The 21,103-nt window shown below is 38.4% G+C and overlaps 3 protein-coding genes across 13 annotated transcripts in view; 1 reads left to right on the top strand and 2 right to left on the bottom strand.

Annotated features, from left to right (window-relative positions):
• Nucleotides 1-326, bottom strand: part of LOC139985129 (alpha-N-acetyl-neuraminyl-2,3-beta-galactosyl-1,3-N-acetyl-galactosaminide alpha-2,6-sialyltransferase-like) — a 69,623-nt gene extending 69,297 nt beyond the window's left edge. For 2 of the 4 annotated variants that reach the window (XM_071999375.1, XM_071999394.1), the window contains exon 1: nt 25-326. The gene's annotated coding sequence lies outside the window, so the exon portion shown is untranslated. The remainder of the gene's footprint in view (nt 1-24) is intronic. The other 2 variants (XM_071999385.1, XM_071999401.1) reach the window with 1 other exon arrangement.
• The window catches only part of LOC139985091 (uncharacterized), a 30,256-nt gene that overhangs the window by 434 nt on the left and 8,719 nt on the right, over nt 1-21,103 (top strand). The window lies entirely within an intron of this gene.
• Nucleotides 3,473-21,091, bottom strand: LOC139985060 (protein KRI1 homolog). 8 transcript variants are annotated; one of them, XR_011799277.1, is made up of 18 exons: nt 20,890-21,091; nt 20,352-20,422; nt 19,866-19,971; nt 19,331-19,559; nt 18,209-18,296; nt 17,133-17,222; nt 16,042-16,148; nt 14,924-15,035; nt 14,021-14,116; nt 13,455-13,625; nt 11,356-11,434; nt 10,701-10,813; nt 10,130-10,349; nt 9,356-9,551; nt 7,485-7,577; nt 5,724-6,739; nt 5,620-5,684; nt 3,473-5,449 (listed from the first exon to the last, which is right to left on the bottom strand). XR_011799277.1 is itself a non-coding variant. In XM_071999255.1 (16 exons), exons 1-16 carry the CDS (start codon nt 20,981-20,983, stop codon nt 6,223-6,225), a joined length of 2,382 nt encoding a protein of 793 aa, XP_071855356.1. In that variant the 5' UTR covers nt 20,984-21,091; the 3' UTR covers nt 3,473-6,222. The 8 variants fall into 8 exon arrangements, 2 of the variants coding, with proteins under 2 accessions (XP_071855356.1, XP_071855379.1); XR_011799283.1 differs by having other exon boundaries at nt 5,841-6,739; XR_011799270.1 differs by having other exon boundaries at nt 5,620-6,739.

Here is a 21,103-nt window from a genome sequence, read left to right as displayed (position 1 = left end):
TTTTGTTAGACATAGATACTGTACCTTCAAAGAAAGAATCCACCAACCTGCAACTCAAGCACTAGACACCCCTTCCAGAAGGGATTGCGAAATACTGTATTCACAGCTGAATTGCAAGAAACGCGATGTTAATAAACTACCATATCAAACATGAAATCCAGTGAAAGAGAAAAACATAATCGCCAATAGTGATAAATTCGATGTTTATAGGAATCAGTTATTGCAGATGTTTAACGTGTGTACGTCGCTTGATCATCTCTGAGCACGAATTGAATTACGGTTTCCTGACGTAACGTGTGTGTGATTCGCAGAAAGAACCCATAATCAATACAGCATTGAGCAAGATCAGTGCGACGGTTGCGAAACGATTGGCTTTGTTCAGATTCCTCAATGGTTATCTGGTTATTATTATTAGAAATCTGAGCCAATGTAAATGATTCTGTGCTGACTAAATAAGTATTGGGCAACAGAAAGTTCTTATGTGACCCAAAGATTTTTATCTTCTGGTATGGGTTGGGTTTGTAGGAAAGTTAGGTTACTTACATTACACAACGGAACATTATTGTTTGACTGAGCACATTGAACCATTAGGAGGAATTGAATTTGGCAAACAGGGCCCGGAGAGGGGGAGAGGGAAATCCTCGAGATGGTTTTGAATTTGAGGTGAGGCTGCATGCAAGATGATACCTAAAAGCTTCCTAATACGTAGCACCCATCCATTCGACTTAGTCACCGAGATGGACTTCACGTACCCCCCCCCCCCGTGGCGGAGCGTCCATACAGTATTATGGTAAGGGGGGAAATCCCCCTCCCCCGACGGACTCAAATGGACTGCTGGCGCCCTTTTCAGCTATTTGCCACTTTTTACTTATTCGCGATTATTGACTTTTTTATTGCGCTCTCATCTACCTATTGACATTTGTCACATTTTGTTGGCGATGACACATATTTATTCTTCGTTTATCTGCAAATTAGCAAGGCCCGGAAAGGGTCATTTCCGGCGATCTAGGGAGTATCTTTACTCAAAAAATTTCTGGACGCTCCGCGCCGACCTGTGGTGGCGCTCCGCTAAGGAAAAGTGGAAAGCGCCCATACAGACCTTTCTCGCCCCCTCTGACCAATACCCCTAGCTCCGCCACTGCCCCCCCCCCCCCCCTCTACCGTGAACGATGGAAATATTTAGCCCTTGTGCAATAACTAGCTAAAACATCAGGAAAGAAGTAACGAGGAAGATACGCCTACGGTAGCAAAAAAGATTAGTTTCCTATTAAGTCCTTTCTCAATGTGTATTTTCATGTTTGAAAACCGCTTACACAGAGCAACACAAACATATGTGAGGGTCATGCAGGCTTCTGGGTCTTCGTGAAAGTAACTATAACTTCAAACTTTTAAATACAAGCCCAAATAATGCAAAGTACATGCAAGTATTCAATTAAAATGAAACTCTCATTCTGAATCGGAGTCAGATCTATCAACGTTATTAAAAGAGACGGTGAAATTATAACAATAGTCACAATAAAATCTAACTTATTGCGAATCGAAAAATATTACTGAAAGTTACAACTAGAAAAACACGAAAGTCTGGTAAACCAAATTAATGCCATACAAAAGGACAAAGAAATATTGATTTAGAGGAAACTGTAGGGCTGTCAAATCAAATAAATGGACTGACAACAAAAGATATTAAAAAAAGTTAGGTCGCCACTTTAATATAAACCAAAAAGTCAATTTGCCGAATAAAAAAGAACAGCGATAAATCAAAAGACCGTGTACCAAATCAAATAATAGAGGGTGCTGTGCATGATTGACGCTGACGGATTTGTACTTGTGTTATGGATGGAATAGACTTATTACACGGCATAATATACAGTATAAGCTATTGGGGAAACTCGATCTTGGCTACAATTGCATCATAAGTAAAGCGTGAAAAAAATCATGTAATTGTGTATTTAAGAAGATATTTTTGGGGTCTCATGCCAAGAAGTAATACTATTTTACACACGAAAACGTTCCCTCTCTCAGTACACAAGTCTATCCTTGATACAAGGTCTTTTCATTATAGTCAACTTTATTTTACAAGTAATGCATTTTGTTGTAATTTTGATAAAGTGATTGGCCATATTCATACTTGAGCGAAGAACTAGATCTTCAGAAATCTTAAATACGCTGTTGGCAAATATATAAATATTCAGTAAGATGGATAGGCCCTACGTTAGGTTGTCCCTTTCATGAAATGCTATACACGTGAAACAGTTATTTAATGCATTGATATCGATTTTTCCATTGGAGTTTTGGATTGCTTCACTCCAGAAAAGTGCATATTATAGCCTTAATAAACAAAATACTCATGGCCGGTATTTCCTATGTAAAGCTCTCTACAGCCTTTATTTCCCTATTGAATAATTTACTTCCTTCCTGTTTCTGTCTAAGAACTCAACTAAAACAAACCGAAGGCAATTTATGAAAACGAAAGTACACTAAGCAACTTCAAAACGGAGGCGACACGAAACAGATTGACAACTCAATGCCTGTCCATCTATACAATGGTGATGATGGTCTGAATAAAAAAATCCTTCTCAGTACACTTCGTATAAATGGCAGCTCATACTCTGTATGGCTCCCCTCCGTCCCCCACCCCTCCCGCCCTTGCCCCACCATCCCACCTTCTTGTTCTTTATCGTGCCAGTGGAGAAATATTTTGATTGTTTAAGTTACGTATATCCTACAGAAATCGTAGGGTCTAATTAGCATACAAACCAGAGCTTATAGGTCCGCTTATGCGTTTGGGGGAGGGGGAGGGTGGGAGGAGGAGGGGAGGAGGAGAGGAGGGGAGAGGGACTCATCACAAGTTTGTGATGTTTTGTCATGGAATACGACCTTATTCTTCCAAGTAATGAAGTGAATGAAAGTCGGCAGCTAGACAAAAATAGGTACATTAGTGGTAACATCGTGTTACGTAACAGTAACGTCTAACGACAGATTTCGCACACCCCTTCAGGACCACCGACCGACCGACAATTGTCTTCTAGTTATAGGCGACAGGTGAACCAATCAGAGCCATATATACATAGATATTTGTGTACTGTATATGGCACTGGAATCAAGGCCTGAAAGTAGATGGCGACATTTTGTTATACCATATAAAAAAAAGTCTGGTATGACAATGTTGAAAGTTTCACTGTCACTTTACAATTCTTGAAATGTCAGCAACTTTTGGAAAGGATGCAGACATATAGCCAATCTTGGTCATCAGAATTTAGCTTCTGCCTATTGAAGCAGAAAATTGGCAGCCACTTTTTAATGTCATCCACTTTCGCGGAAAACTTTCAACAAACGATGAACATTAAGTTTCCATTCTTCCGACATTTCAGCATTCAGTCCTTGAGCTTAAACCAAATAAAATTGTAAAAAAAAAAAAAAAAGGAGAGATAAAATACTCAAACGAATGAAAGAAACACACCACAAACAGGAATATATGGAATCAAATTTCTATGTAAATGCATAAATTTTGTCAAATGTACATTTAGATTGTCATGGAAGCGACAGATATCAGGTTGTATCCTCATGGCCTTCCTTAAAACATGATACATTGAAAGCCGTAAAACTTCAATGGTTGTCTACCATTCACATGGAGCAGATGATTGAAGCCATAGATGGATAAAAGCTTAAAAACAAGAGTCAATCCGTCTCTTTTCTGATGGTGAGGGGGGGGGGGGGGTGAGTGGGGCAAGAGATGGAGGGGCAAGAGATGTTGGGGAGGGGGAGCAGTCACAAAGGAGGGAATATTTTTTTGACAAAAACACGTTTCCATATAAATATACTAATATTATTAATGGTTATGCTTGTGAACAATACAGAATGTGCTTGAAGCATATCATTATTGTTTCATTTGAAAATCTTTGAAATGTACCCTCAATTCCATTATTTCATTGATTCATTACTCTGCTACATATGACAACTGATTCTACCAGATAATAATTTATCATTAGCAATTATTTAAAACATGAACAAATTCAAAGCATTTCAAGCGTTAAGTCTATGGTTATGTATGTATATTTTTTTAGATCCTCCTGCAAGCAGGAACTTGCGAAGAAGCCTCATAGGCTTATCAAAGCCGCAAGCTGACGGAAGTCTGTCTCTTAGATTAATATTTAACGTTCATGATTATGAATTGTCAATTGTCAACAACTCTGTAACTGGACAATATACATTAATCTTGGAGTGACTCGAACCAGGGACCTTATGATGACTGAAAGGCACCATCGTTAACCACTGAGCTAATACTCCTATGGGGCAACACAATTATGGGGCAAGGGAACAGGTTCTGCTTCCATCAGTGGCTAAGACTAACAAGAATTATATACAGCAGATTCAGCCACCTTAAACCTTTCAAAAGTCACTGGCATTGTTACATGGATGGATATTTATCCCCCTCCCCCTCCCCAACCCGTCATCCAAACTCTTACCTAACTCCTCTCCCCTCTCTAATACCACCCCTACCACCACCTATGTAGAGTATCCAATGCCTTTCATCTTGATTACTACCAAGGAATAGGAACACATTGTCAAGAGATCTAGGCAAACTTCTTTCACTCACAAAATCGGAGAATATTGGCAAAAACAAATGACATTCAGAAGAACTTTTTATTCTTAAGGTCTCACCACACCAGTAAAGTTAGAAATATGAATGTAGCACTCCATCCCTAGTGTCATGATAGATGTTTGTATGTTTAAATGTGCAGAATTCACACGACTGACGGTGCAAAATCAGTAGTAGGTCGCCATGTTGTGAATCTAAAACATAATCTTGTGGAAGTTGTGGTCTATAACCTTTTGTAACTGAGATACACGGTATTCTCAAAAACGTTGTCGGTGCTTATGTATCCTGGTTAGAGTTTACCGGTTAAGTCTCCTGAGACTACTTCAGAGTAGCAACCAGGTATGATACTGAGGGGATGGAATGGTGCCACATAAGCAGTCAACAAATTCTTCAAGGTGTTACAAAAGTTGCAAAAATGTAGCACCATTTTGCATCTAAGTACCCTCCAATTTACCAACATTTCTCAAACAGGAGAGGCCACAGCCGTCACACCCAACCTTCTAGTTTCCTTCACACCCAATAAACAGCCTTGATAGTACCCTGTCCATAGAGAGTCCATCATTCCAGTCTCTTTAGACCTATCACATACTGAGTCCATCATTCCAATCCCCTAACTCTCCTTCACACCCAATAAACAGCCTTGATTGTAAACCTATCACATACTAAGTCCATCATTCCAGTCTCCTTCACACCCAAATAAACAGCCTTGATTGTAAACCTATCACATACTAAGTCCATCATTCCAGTCTCCTTCACACCCAAATAAACAGCCTTGATTGTAAACCTATCACATACTAAGTCCATCATTCCAGTCTCCTTCACACCCAATAAACAGCCTTGATTGTAGACCTATCACATACTAAGTCCATCATTCCAGTCTCCTTCACACCCATATAAACAGCCTTGATTGTAAACCTATCACATACTAAGTCCATCATTCCAGTCTCCTTCACACCCAATTCACAGCCATGATTGTAGACCTATCACATACTAAGTCCATCATTCAAGTCTCCTTAGACCTATCACATCCTGAGTTCATCATTCCAGTCTCCTTCACACCCAATAAACAGCCTTGATTGTAGACCTATCACATACTAAGTCCATCATTCAAGTCTCCTTAGACCTATCACATACTGAGTCCATCATTCCAGTCTCCTTAGACCTATCACATACTGAGTCCATCATTCCAGTCTCCTTAGACCTATCACATACTGAGTCCATCATTCCAGTCTCCTTAGACCTATCACATACTGAGTCCATCATTCCAGTCTCCTTCACACTCAATAAACAGCCTTGATTGTAGACCTATCACATACTGAGTCCATCATTCAAGTCTCCTTAGACCTATCACATCCTGAGTTCATTATTCCAGTCTCCTTCACACCCAATAAACAGCCTTGATAGTAGACCTATCACATCATGAGATAATCATTCCAGTCTCCTTAGACCTATCACATGATGAGTCCATCATTCCAGTCTTCTTCACACTCAATACACAGCCTTGATTGTAGACCTATCATTCCAGTCTCTTAGCTCTCCTTCACACCCAATAAACAGCCTTGATAGCAGACCTATTACATTCTGAGTCCATCATTCCAGTCTCCTTCAATTCCATCATGTTACTATTTAACTTTCTTGCCGCCTCTTCTTCTTTTTTCCTTTATCCTCTGCTGTACCATCTTGTATTTATACGCCTTTGGTCTGACACCGTACGCCTTCAACCTCCCATCCGATATCTCCTTCCTCCGGTAAACTCTCCTCCTCTTCTTATTCCTCAGTTCCTCCACGAGCCTTCTTTTTCGTGACCTCTTGCTCTCCTCTTCGACTTCCCCTCCTTGTTTGATGACTCCCTCATCAATACTTGTTTCTCCTACCTCTAATCTATCTCTCTTCTCAACCATTGTCAGAATATCATCTTCCCTCTGGTCATCTGTCTGTTTGTCTGTCTGTTCGTCTGTCTTTTCGTTCATCTGTTCGTCTCTCTTTCGTCTCTTCTTTTTCTCCTTTTTGCCTGATTTCATCTCGGGTTCTCTTGGCTCTTCTTTCTCCTCACTGCTACCGTCCGGTGGTGTCTTGGAATCTGTCTTCAGGTCCTCATCATCTTCGTCCTCTTCTTCATTCTTGCTCTGATCTTCCTCTCTGTGAGAGACAAACATTTCAAAGTAAATAGAGTTGTGCCAGCATTTGATGATTCCATTACAGGATGACTGATTATTAATAGTTTTATTATTTAGTTTTCACTTCTAAAATCCAGTTATTGCTTCTTTGGTTTTAGGGGAGATGGTGGAGTTCGGGGGGGGGGGGGGGGGTATCACATGTGTTAAACCGTTCCTTTTGCAATCATGAAGTCACATTCTAGCCAAGCCAACAAGGCAGGGCATCTCAATTTATTTTCTATAAGGGCAGAAAGCAATCAGTTTCCAAAGCAATTGTAAGATAGAATAAAAATCTCACTATACCAAGATCAAGCAATGTGTACAGTAGGCTGGTAGGATTCTCTAAGCTTAGACAAAAAAACGACCCACATACCCATTTAGAGCAAGTTGGACATGAAGGGGCAATTGCCCCCTCAGCCCCCTCAGATGTTCCCCTTGCCCCCCATTTTCCCTCCAATCAGATCTGCTACTTATCCAAAATGTATAGAAGTAGGCTCATTGTTTGTATTAGAAACAGCTTCCAATGCAATGCATTAATGGGATAAATCAAATGATAGCACCATTCTGTGTCTAAGTAACTTTACTTGTAGAGGGGAGAGGAAACCCCTCCCCTTAGACCCATGCCCTACATCAGTGTTATATCCCCCCCAAAAAATATATATACCTTGCCCCAAGCATCCATCCCCCTCCCCCCAGATTGCCTTGGCTGGTGCCACAGTTGCTCTTACCCATAAAGACTTGTGAAAATATGCTGCTTCTTTTGCAGCATTTGTCCTCTTTCTTTGAAGGAACTCAAATCCGATAGCTCCTCGTTAGTTGTCCTGGAAGAAACAAAAGGAAGATGATGAATTAGTTGGCCCAGCCAACCAATGAAACTAGTGCATCCTTCAAACAGCTAACAGTCACATGTGAAATTATTGTCATCTGCTTGTACTTTGATTTGATTTATTTTCATTTTTCATTTTATTTGTTTTATCACGATGAAATACAGTGCTCCTTCACCCATATCATTGCATATTCACAACTGATGACATCAGATAACAACCTATAACCACTCCATGAATTGATTTTTAGTTTCTTTTTCCCCCTCACAAACACCCTTGTATGCTTATATTGTAGTTAAACTCTATTCATGCATTGGTTCCATTGGTAATCTAATTCTTAATGACACCCTACCTGTTACCATATACACTTACCTGTACTGGGTAGTTTTTCTTAATGACACCCTATCTATTAACATATAAACTTACCTGTACTGGGTAGTTTTTCTTAATGACACCCTACCTGTTACCATATACACTTACCTGTACTGGGTAGTTTTTCTTAATGACACCCTATCTATTAACATATAAACTTACCTGTACTGGGTAGTTTTTCTTAATGACACCCTACCTATTACCATATACACTTACCTGTACTGGGTAGTTTTTCTTAACGACACCCTACCTGTTACCATATACACTTACCTGTACTGGGTAGATTTTCTTAACGACACCCTACCTATTACCATATACACTTACCTGTACTGGGTAGTTTTTCTTAACGACACCCTACCTGTTACCATATACACTTACCTGTACTGGGTAGATTTTCTTAACGACACCCTACCTGTTACCATATACACTTACCTGTACTGGGTAGTTTTTCTTAACGACACCCTACCTATTACCATATACACTTACCTGTACTGGGTAGTTTTTCTTAACAACACCCTACCTATTACCATGTACACTTACCTGTACTGGGTAGTTTTCTTAACGACACCCTACCTATTACCATATACACTTACCTGTACTGGGTAGTTTTTCTTAACGACACCCTACCTGTTACCATATACACTTACCTGTACTGGGTAGATTTTCTTAACGACACCCTACCTGTTACCATATACACTTACCTGTACTGGGTAGTTTTTCTTAACAACACCCTACCTATTACCATATACACTTACCTGTACTGGGTAGTTTTTCTTAACAACACCCTACCTATTACCATGTACACTTACCTGTACTGGGTAGTTTTTCTTAACGACACCCTACCTATTACCATATACACTTACCTGTACTGGGTAGTTTTTCTTAACAACACCCTACCTATTACCATGTACACTTACCTGTACTGGGTAGATTTTCTTAACGACACCCTACCTATTACCATATACACTTACCTGTACTGGGTAGTTTTTCTTAACGACACCCTACCTGTTACCATATACACTTACCTGTACTGGGTAGATTTTCTTAACGACACCCTACCTGTTACCATATACACTTACCTGTACTGGGTAGTTTTTCTTAACGACACCCTACCTGTTACCATATACACTTACCTGTACTGGGTAGTTTTTCTTAACAACACCCTACCTATTACCATGTACACTTACCTGTACTGGGTAGTTTTTCTTAACGACACCCTACCTATTACCATATACACTTACCTGTACTGGGTAGTTTTTCTTAACGACACCCTACCTATTACCATATACACTTACCTGTACTGGGTAGTTTTTCTTAACGACACCCTACCTGTTACCATATACACTTACCTGTACTGGGTAGTTTTTCTTAACGACACCCTACCTGTTACCATATACACTTACCTGTACTGGGTAGTTTTTCTTAACGACACCCATCGGTTCAGTTCTTTGTCCTCGGCACCGAGTATTTCTTCCGCACTCAGACCAAAGTCGTTGGCCACGACCGTCCTGTATTTGAACCTACACGGCAGGTCACCGATCAGATCTTCGTAATCGAGTTTATAATATTCTTCAAAATAATCCTCAAAAGTCTTGTCACCTGAGGAGAATCAAATGTATGAGAAACTTTCATTCAAGAGGCAGCTTAATTGGACAATTAAAAAAAAACAAAAATTAATTACATAAATTAATAAATCATTCAAGTAAGCAATGAATGAACCAACCGACAAATCAGTTTTTCATTCGACCAATCAATCAATCCAACAATGCTTTGATTGCCTTCTTCAACAGGAATAGAAATGACATAAATCTGCCAACATCTGCATTGTTTAAACAAATGAAGAACTGGAGACAAGTGAGTCATTCTAAGACAAACAGGTGAGTGGATGAGTCATCGCTTTATGATATCTGAAATGCCACCAGCCTTTATATCTAGTTATTATTATTCTCCAAGGCATTATATTGATTTTCAATCCAGTGAGCAATTAATTTACTTCAAACTCTCAGCTGTGTGACCGACTTCATACTAAGCTATTCTGCTAGACAAACCAGATGCCACATTAACAAGTAAGTAAATCTGTCTAATTCACATATATATGTGACCGAACTAACATTTAATGATTCTGCCAGACAATCCGAACATTATATCCAGAAGGCAATCACTTCTGTCCAACTCACCGGGGTCAAATACTGGCTTCTCATTCTGAAGCGCTTTGGCAAATTCTGATGTATGTTTGTTTCTGGGTCGTCTGCCGTCCAGGTCACTGAGAATGTTGGTCATCTTGGACTCCTCTGGACTCTCATCTTTCTTGTTTTTCTTGTTCTTGTTCTTGTTTTTATTCTTCTTCTTTCTCTCTTTCTCTTTCTTGTGCAGCTCCGGATCGTACTCTGCATCCATCTATTCCACCGACAGAAGAAAACAAATTTATTATTGCGCAATGTGACTTTCTCACATGAAGGACTAAACCACTTGAAACATATCAGGTTATTTTTGGAGACTTTTATGTCTGCAGAAACTGAAACCACATTTGCATTTTAAACTTTCCTTTTCTGCAACCCAATCTTGCCATACAATACTACCAATATTATTGTCTTCAACTCAGCGAAGCTTATGGAAGAACCAAACTATAATTATCGTTTCTCAGATAGGAAATGTCGACTGAAAAGGCAATCACGGAAACAGTTGAATCTTCTGATATTCCACCAAACATTATTAAAAAAAAAAAAAAAACCATTAGCTGTTACTTACAATGAAATCTGTGTCTTCACAATGGGCCTCAGAGTTGTTATAGTTCTCTTCATTACCATAGCTATTGTTGTCATAGTTACCAGTTTCATTTCCGGTCCATTCGTCCCAGTTTTCTGAAATTTTGAGAGGTAAAATTGCTGCACTTATTTCCCTGCACTTCTTCATTATGTTGATGTTAAAGACTCAGATCGGTTATTTACAGCTCACTGCACAACCCATAGGCTGTGAGTGCATGGAAGTACTGCCTAAATGCTACTCAACTGCCAAAAAAGACTGTCACTTAAAAGGAGATTTTTAAAGAGATCTCCTTATTATGAAATACACTTGAAATATTTTCCCCAAAATTTCAAAACATTATCAAAATTGTAAAGGATTCCAAGGCTTGAGGTTTATTTGACTCATACATTATTCAAAACAAAATTTTAATTTTAGCACAACTGCCATAGCAATTGGCTGTCACTTAGAACATGAAAGATATTATCTTAACATTCATTGCAATAAAACTAAGGATGTGGAGTTCATTTGGTGATTTACAGCAATTGCTCCCATCGACTGACTTCCGACGGCTGAGTATCATTTCAAATTGAGAGACAATTCTCTTGTGTCTGGATTGTCCAATCAGGTTGAAGTATGTCAAGTTTAATTTCTAGCTCACCTATCTCCAAATCTTCATCTTCAAAGACAGGCTTAGAGTCATCTTCATTCATAACATCATATTCATCATCAAAAATTTTCTGAAGAAAAAGTTGATTCAAAGAGAAAGTTAGCTTACGGTGACAAGAAGTCAAGGAACAAACCATGTAACTTCAAAGAGTGAGTCACAGCGATGCAAGAGGGAATCACAACGATGCAAGAGTAAATCACAGTGATGTAAGAGTGAATCACAGGGATGTAAGAGTGAATCACAGCAATGTAAGAGTGAATCACAGCAATGTAAGAGAGAATCACAGCGATGTATGAGGAAATCACAGCGATGTAAGAGGAAATCACAGCGATGTAAGAGTGAATCACAGCTATGTTTTAAGGAATCACAATGATGTAAGAGGGAATCACAGCAATGTAAGAGGGAATCACAGCATTGTAAGAGGGAATCACAGCAATGTAAGAGTGAATCACAGCGATGTAAGAGGGAATCACAGCAATGTAAGAGGGAATCACAGCGATGTAAGAGGGAATCACAGCGATGTAAGAGGGAATCACAGCGATGTAAGAGTGAATCACAGCGATGTAAGAGTGAATCACAGCGATGTAAGAGTGAATCACAGCGATGTAAGAGTGAATCACAGCGATGTAAGAGTGAATCACATCGATGTAAGAGGTAATCACAGCGATGTAAGAGGTAATCACAGCGATGTAAGAGGTAATCACAGCCATGCAAGAGGTAATCACAGCCATGCAAGAGGTAATCACAGCGATGCAAGAGGTAATCACAGCGATGCAAGAGGTAATCACAGCGATGCAAGAGGGAATCACAGCGATGCAAGAGGGAATCACAGCGATGTAAGAGGGAATCACAGCGATGCAAGAGGGAATCACAGCGATGTATGAGGGAATCACAGCGATGTATGAGGGAATCACAGCGATGTATGAGGGAATCACAGCGATGTAAGAGGGAATCACAGCGATGTATGAGGGAATCACAGCGATGTAAGAGGGAATCACAGCGATGTATGAGGGAATCACAGCGATGTAAGAGGTAATCACAGCGATGTAAGAGGGAATCACAGCGATGTAAGAGGTAATCACAGCGATGTAAGAGGTAATCACAGCGATGTAAGAGGTAATCACAGCCATGTAAGAGTGAATCACAGCGATGTAAGAGGTAATCACAGCCATGTAAGAGTGAATCACAGCGATGTAAGAGGTAATCACAGCAATGTAAGAGAGAATCACAGCGATGTAAGAGTGAATCACAGCGATGTAAGAGGGAATCACAGCGATGTAAGAGGGAATCACAGCGATGTAAGAGGGAATCACAGCGATGTAAGAGGGAATCACAGCGATGTAAGAGGGAATCACAGCGATGTATGAGGGAATCACAGCGATGTAAGAGGGAATCACAGCGATGTTAGAGGGAATCACAGCGATGTATGAGGGAATCACAGCGATGTAAGAGGGAATCACAGCAATGTAAGAGGGAATCGCAGCGATGTAGGAGGGAATCACAGCAATGTTTCAGAAAGTTATATGCAACGAAACAGAGTGAATGGAAGACCAACATTACAGGGAAGAACTGAGTCACTTGGAGTTTCGAGCTAAAGTCAATGGAAGAATCAGGTGACTTTACAGAGTGGGGAGAAGTACCAAGTCACTCTGCTAAGTCAAGAGAGAGGATGAAGTTACTTCATAGAGTCAAGGAAAGGATCATGTGACTTTATAGAGTCAGGAGAAGTACCAAGTCACTTTGTAGAGTCTAGAGAGAGGATCAAGTTGTTTCATAGAGCCATCAGAAGACCCAATTAACTTTTGCACAGTCAGGGAAAGTGCCAAGTCAGTTGTGAGATCCGTAGAGAATGCATAGAGTGTAGGGGAGGATCCAAGTTACTTTACAAAAGTGATGGTAACTACCAAATCACTTTATTGAGTCAGTGTAAAGAGTACATTTTGAATGAGCCGGAGGAAGAACTGATAATTGATAGAATCATCACAAACCACAAGACAGGTTACTTTATAGAGTAGAGGGAAGATCCACACCATGATAATGTATGCCAATGAACACTTTATAAAGATGTTCTCAAGAGTTAATTTCCTCACCTTCATCATTTCATCGTGTTCTGCCGAATCAAATTCTCCTTTGATGTTGTCCTCACTGAAACCCACGGTTGTGTTACCAGTGGCTTTCCGGAGCTTTTCCAGTTGTTCCATAATCTCCATCTTCTTTAGGTTTTTCAGTTTCTTCAGTTCTTCATGAAGTTTTTGCTTTTCCTGTTTTTCAAAAAGGAAATGATGAAAGAAAGAAATGTTTACAAAGTATGTATACTCAGACATAAGTTTACAACTATTCGAATGACACAGCAATGGACACTGTTAATAAGATCGTCGTTTAGGAAGGCTTAGATATCATAGTTCATCAAAATTGTCCAACAGAATAAGTTAACTATCAGACGTACTTTCAGTCATAGCCTCGTTAGTTTATGCAGTATTAACTTTAGCGTTTTCCTCATTGCTTCGGGGAGGGGTGATAGGGTAGGGGAGGGTTAGGGGAAGGTTTGAGTACAGATTTGGAAACGGCTGGGATGTTGTAACATGATCTACATTTTTGTATGTCATTATAACCATGTAATATATTTCTATGTATTACTGTGTTGTAACATACACACCTTTTGTTTACGTTCTTTCACCTCCTGCCTCTTCTGGGCTCTGGAAGTATCTTTCGTTCTCATCGATCCTACGATATTCCTCGGATAAGACTTGACCTGTAAGTTTGTAAACAAAGAAGGAAATGGAAAGGAAAAGGAAACAGTTTGTAAGTTATTCATCAAAGTTACAGAAAGTAACAGTTACACCTTGAATTAATATCTGAAGATTGTACTTTAGTTACTCCTTGATTTGAACCAATTTAAATGTATTCTGATCTGAAATACTTTAACCAATACTGACAATTTACACGATGAATGCTTGAAATGCTTTCAGAAATTTAAACAAAACTTTCAGAGATTGCAGTGTGCATTTGATGTGAGTAACTACCAATATGAAACCTTACAAATATAATCACATACAGGAGAAAATGTAAAAATGTCATTGACTGGAGTTGTGTCTGTGTACTCACAAAATGGGGGGAATGCAATGGCTTTGTAATTGGTTGTAATGTTATTGAATATTCATAGGATGTCCGTGTGCAAAAGATGCACTACATTATATAATCTGCACCTGTATGTTATTGAGCTGTGCATTTGCACATTGGTATATAAGTTAAAGCATGCAGTCTGCTCGTCCTTGTTCACCCTGTCTCTCCATCTGTCAACACGTCCGTAATCTCGGACATGTCGTCCTATTTCTGTCCTCTATCTGTCCTGTACAGTATGACTATGTTACGCAATAAAATATAACATGTTAATACTCAACGTCGACAGTGTTCTAATTGATTGCTTAAAGAACTCATATACTTAAACCAAGAAACATGACATGGTGGCTTTGTGATGTAGTCATGATACTTGCATATTCAGTGTCAATGTTTACATATTCAGTGATGCTATTTACATGTTCGGCTTAGAATTACTCACAAATCCTGAATCAGGTTCTTCATATCTAAAGTTGTACTTCCTCTCAAAGTCTTCTTGTTCGTCAAGCATCCTGTCATCTTCGGACAAATCTTCATCGCTTAAGTTATCAAACCTTTGAGAGGCAGATAAATTTTTTTGCATTTCAGAAACTACCATAGAGAATGCACACATGACTAAAGAATATAACATGACAGTTAAAAACGAAACAGAACGAAAAAATTTAAAAGGCCAATCGAGGTGTTGACGAATAGGCGCTCCTACACATTCAAGACATTATTTTGCTTTACCTTTTTCCTTAAACTGAAAAAATTTACAAGATTATTTGACTTTCATGTTCAAATGAAAACATTTTTGCCTACAGATTTTGTCAAGACTATAACATATACAAAAATTATACAGAAGGTTTTGAAATCATTGGGGACATGTAGTACTCTGCAGTATTAAATAGATTAAATCTTAACTTGATTAAAGTAATCTGTTACTAGGAAGCAAAAATATGTTCAAGAATAAACCAATCAGATGGATTGCTAGTAATTTGTATGACTCTCTTGTTGATAAAATAGAAAATGACCAAAAGACATGAATCCAGTCCTAAGAGACAGGGCTTTGAAAGGAAGGTAACAGTTTCCTTTCATCCATATTTATAATTGATGAAGATCAACGCACCAGAAAAATTTCACTTCACGACTGGTTTCGCCCTGTAAGACTGATCAGGCGAAGGTAGGAATCGAACCCCGGACCTTTGTGTCACAGACTGAAGGCCATACCACTCGACCACAGTGAAGCTATATTCATAACACTTGGGTAATACCCATGCATTGACAGTTATACAAATAGATTCACTGTGGTAGAATGGTACGGACTTCAGTCTGTGACACAAAGGTCCATGGTTCGATTCCTACCTTCGTCTGATGAGTCCCAATAGTACAAAACTGGGCATGAAGTGGAATTTTTCTGGTGTGTTGATATTTATTAATTTAATTTATATCTTTCATACCACTTGCTACACATTCATTTTATATGACCATCCTGAAACTTTATCACGCCCCCCCATGCCCCCCTCCACCCTCTCCCGCCAACCTTCCCACTCTTATACATCTATGAAACATAAAACTTACTCATCCTCATCACCGTGGGGTTTGTAAGCCTTGTCAAGTATGTAATCTCGGAGAAACTTCTCCCCGTCGTCAAGCTGCGGATTACTCCAGTAATTTCTGAGCCCATCCTTGAGGATTAAAATAAAGACAACTTCACATCTGCATTGCTATTATGGTGAAAAGACTGAATGACACCACAGAAATTGTCCAAAAAAAAAGATGTTTGTCTTCCACATTCAGTAAGGGCCTGATTAAGAATACCAGATGTTTATAAATACAAAAAACAAGAAAAGTAATATCCATGGAGGAATCTTCCATTTTTCTTGTACTGAACAGTAAAAACACTTCACAGAGAAGACACTTTTTCCCAATCTTTTAGTGAAATGAAAAAAGGGCACAACAAATTAAAAGTGAGCATTTTTTGTTTCTTTGGATGCGGTCAAATGTTAAGACAGGTTGTCAAAAACAATAGCACCCATGTCTAGCATTAACATTGATTTTAAGTTGAGTGTATCCCTATTTTGTCTTTTTTCAATCACCATAATTTTACATAGAAAAGTCCAAATTTTATGAAGTCTGGTGGAATGACAGATGAACTAAATCTCTTCTGGAGCACTCGTTCCTATCTTTTTCAAGCCAATCATTTCTTTTGTCACTATAATACCAGCGGTTATCTCAACCAAAACTTTACAGACTCACAGTTGGGACAATCTTTCTATACTATACTTTCATGTCCAATTTTGCACCTCGTACTGACAGTTTAAGCAGTATCAATACATCATGTTCCCACCAGCATAAGTTTCGAAACTGTTCATACTGTTAATATGAGGTGCTTTGAAGCATGATTTGGGGAGGACAGTATAGGAGTGGTATTAGCAGTAGGAAATTGTCCAAACTGGCTGAAATAGAAGTTATGATATGAGAAATAGAAGTTATGGATATGAGATTTAAGATTATTGTGCCAATCTAGACCTTATAGGTACAATCACTCCCCTTCACCACAGAGTGTTATTTGTTTCTCTACTCACTACATCCTTAGTGTTCTGCCAATCTAGACCTTATAGGTACAATCACTCCCCTTCACCACAGAGTGTTATTTGAGCTCTACTCACTACATCCTTAGCCTCCTCCACGGCACCTTCCACCTCTAGTTCTTGTTTCTCTCCCTTGAACCACTGGATGTAATCCTCCTCTTCCTTTTCCTGTGTAGAGATTAAACCAACAGTAAATAGCAAATTAATATAGTATAAAGCAAATATAAAGTATATAGCAAATATATAGTATATAGCAATCTTATATATAGTATATTGCAATGTATAAAGCAAATATATAAAGATTATAGCAAACATATAATATATATAGCAAACAGTATATATAGCAAATAACCTAGCAAATATATAGTATATAGCAAATATAAATATATAGCAAATATGCCATAGTTTTACATGTTAGGATGATGTATGCCAATCTTTGAGAATGTGACTACTTCTACAGACACAAAACACAACGCTGATTTCAAATATTGGTGTTCTTTGGATGAATTAAAATTCTTTCACAGAAACAAGCAGTTTGATGATATTTACGTAGCTGGTCACTCTTCAATACTAAATGTTACCTAACCCTTATTTCCTAACCCTTAATTGCCTAACCCTTAATGGCAATAATTTCACTCAAACATCAGTGCAATTAATTGGTTACAAAGGTTTTCTGCCTTTTTGCTTCAATTCATTACTAAGTTAGTACTAACAGCATCTAACCCTATGCCATTTGGCACCAAGTTCACTCAAATATTAACACAACTACTTGGAAATTATCCTTACTAGCTAAAGACAACAAGAAGGCCCTAGTATTTGAATGGAGAGTACTTACGCTAAATGTATAAAAGTGTTGTACTATAGCCATGGTTTATGTATTGATGCTAACTAGGTGAGACTAATCCTAACATACTGTATTGAAACAAAAATGGTGATCTAGAGCATTTGAACAGTTAGAGACGCTAAAAACACACAAAAATTTGGTCTGAATAAATATTAACATTATTCTCAAAATACAAGTCTTTTCTGTGAAGATGTGAAGATATGAAGCTGTTTTAAAATTACTCACATGTAAGAGTGAACCCCCTCTCCCCTACCCCCCCCCAAAACATCCCCAACCTTCCAAATATTTTTTTTTTCTTTAAATAACTTGCCTTTTCTTCTTTGGTTTTCTTCTTCTTTTTCAAGAATGGTTCATCGGTCTCTTCTTGATCATCAAATTGTTTGAGTGCTGCCTGAAGGCTGGATGAAAGAAACATTAATCATTAAAGAGATGCACACTGAGTTGGGATAAGACATTGAGCGAATGACAAATTCAGCTTTATATTGTCGTGATGGCATTCTGAAACTTTGAAGTTTAATCGACTAAGTTGTCAAGATCTATGCAGCTATTTTATCAAGCTACAATTTACAGGTGTCCTTCTTTGCATGAGTAAGAAACCTCACAATCCAGTAACAAAATAGTTGTCATACCTTGAAGGCTGATGTTTGCTTTTCTTACCATATTTCTGCAGCTTTTAAACACTAAGGGTTAATGAAAATTAAAACAATAAACACTAAATAACTCACACTAAAGTGACACCCTGTGGATATGGCACAGCTCACTTTTTAATTTGTTCTTGGTCTTCTGCATGTGATGGGATTGAAAAACCCACCACCTGTACACTATTGCCAAACTAACACCCATGTATACTACTGTAATCAATGAATATATAAACTTACCTGCTTTCAACGTTTACTTGTTCTTATATATGTTGGGAAAGAAGCCCTACCATCTCTACATACGCTAATCAATGACCATACCTGCTTTTAATTTGTTCTTGTACATATGTTGGGAAAGAAGCCCTACCATCCCTACATACTTGCCAAACTAACACCAGCTTTATACCCAGATATCTGCTATTTCGATGACCATACCTGTTTTTTATTTGTTTTTGTTCTTGTACATATGTTGGTGATGAAGGTCTGTCATCCTAACAAAACTGCCAAAGTAACACCGGCTTTACACCCAGACATCTGCTATTTCAATGACCATACCTGTTTTTAATTTTTTCTTGTTCTTGTACATATATTGGTGATGAAGCCCTACCATCCTAACACAACTGCCAAAGTAACACCAGCTTTACAACCAGACATCTGCTAATCAATGAGCATACCTGTTTTTAATTTGTTCTTGATCTTGTACATATGTTGGGGATGAAGGTCTACCATTCCTACATACCTGCCAAAGTAACACCAGCTTTACACCCAGACATCTGCTATTTCAATGACCATACCTGCTTTTAATTTGTTTTTGTTCCTCTACATATGTTGGTGATGAAGGTCTACCATCATCATCATCATCTAGTCCATCCTCGTCTTCCTCGTCGCTGTATTTTCCTCCTTTCTCAACTATTATCTTCCTCTCATAGTCTTTGAGGTACATGGGTTTGTCTTTCTTCTTCTTCTTCTTTACTTGTTCTTCTTTTGTTCCAGATGGACCTGCCTTTGTGTCTTCCTCTTCTGCTTAAAAACCAAAAGGAGAGAGAAAAAAACTTCGGAACAATGTCAACAGAAATAAAAAATAAACTTCATACTTTTTGTACCTTTATTACTTCAAAAGCACACACAAAATGTAAGGTAAATTGCTACAGCCATCCTCTAGCACATTCATTTACATTTATTGGGCACTTCAATTTTATATATCACATCTGTAATCTTACTGCAACAATCTATTGAACCTCTCTTACCATAGTAACCATACTACCAATGTGATTAGCATTTACACTTTTGTAAGCTATTGTAGTTCTAGAAAAGGGATAAATAACATACCTTTATCGTCAAAAAACTTCACATCTTTATCATAAAGTCTTGGATCCTGACTTTTCACTGAAGCCAAAGCTTTGAGGAACTGCTTTTCAAACTCTGGTGTTATTTCCTGAAAATTATGATGATAATGATAATAAAAGCAATTTTAAGAATATGTAAACAGATTGATATCCATACCTTGTAATCACTATGAGGCCGCATGCAACAAAGTTTTTAAAAATTCAAAATCTCAAGGAAATAATGTGCATACAAAAAGTCAAATAAAAATGCTGTAAGGCAAAACTTTTCTTCAAACTCATCAAGGACTCATGCATAAATGCCAATGTTACCATAGCAACGACATAATATCTTGTATGCCAATCAATTCCTGATATAACCCATCCACCTTTCATGTTAAATGTGTTACAGCAAACATGTCGCTAGGTTTTGTTTGCCTTAATCCATTCTCTTTAAATGTTTAAATGATACCTTCCATCATTTTATAAATACCTGAGCATCATCATCTTCAACTTCAGAGGAGCTTGAACTATCCAATGCATCCTCGCCGTATTTATCTTTCACTGCCAAGAAAACAAAATAATGTTATCGATAAAAGGCAGGGAGATGACTGGGTATGGAGAGCAATACTTGACATGATAAGTGCAACATTCCACCCAATGGTTGAACAATCTTACAAGAACAAAGATTAGGTCAAACATTAACAGGTCTAGCCTATTCCATAGCAAACTGGATCAAACTCAGTCAAAGGTAAGATTTGAACTTGTGCTATCTGTCAATTCAGGCAAAACTCATCCCTCGTCCCAAGCTACATCATTTGTGGTACTGGTATATGACACAGAGCCTACTAACCTGAAAATAAAATTGTACAATGACAAACTTGTGTAAGCCTAAGTTAGACTATACAATACAACCTGTAAGGCTGTAGCCTAGTGTACATGCAGGGAATTTGTCCTCGGCCTAGCCCATGTCTATGTCCACAAAGTACCTAATCCACGAAAGCAACATGCGGATCAAAACAGTCTCTTACATTTTTGGAATTCTTCCTTCCGTCTCCAACTGTCATACTTGTCCGCATATGACTTATTAATTTTGAAACCCAGATCATCCTCCAAATCCGTCATTTTATTGAAGGTATATATACTGAATGGAAAAGGTAGCAAGTGATGAATCAACTGTACTACAGACCCTATACCAGTAAGTCAATGTCAGCTGTGTGCGACATTGCGTAGCATGTGCGGTAA

Source organism: Apostichopus japonicus, chromosome 2 (genome assembly GCF_037975245.1).
Source record: "Apostichopus japonicus isolate 1M-3 chromosome 2, ASM3797524v1, whole genome shotgun sequence".
In the NCBI taxonomy this organism is placed as follows: Eukaryota; Metazoa; Echinodermata; class Holothuroidea; order Aspidochirotida; family Stichopodidae; genus Apostichopus; species Apostichopus japonicus.
The sequence above is the reverse complement of the archived record's forward strand: the minus strand, read 5'-3'. Positions and strand labels throughout refer to the sequence as shown.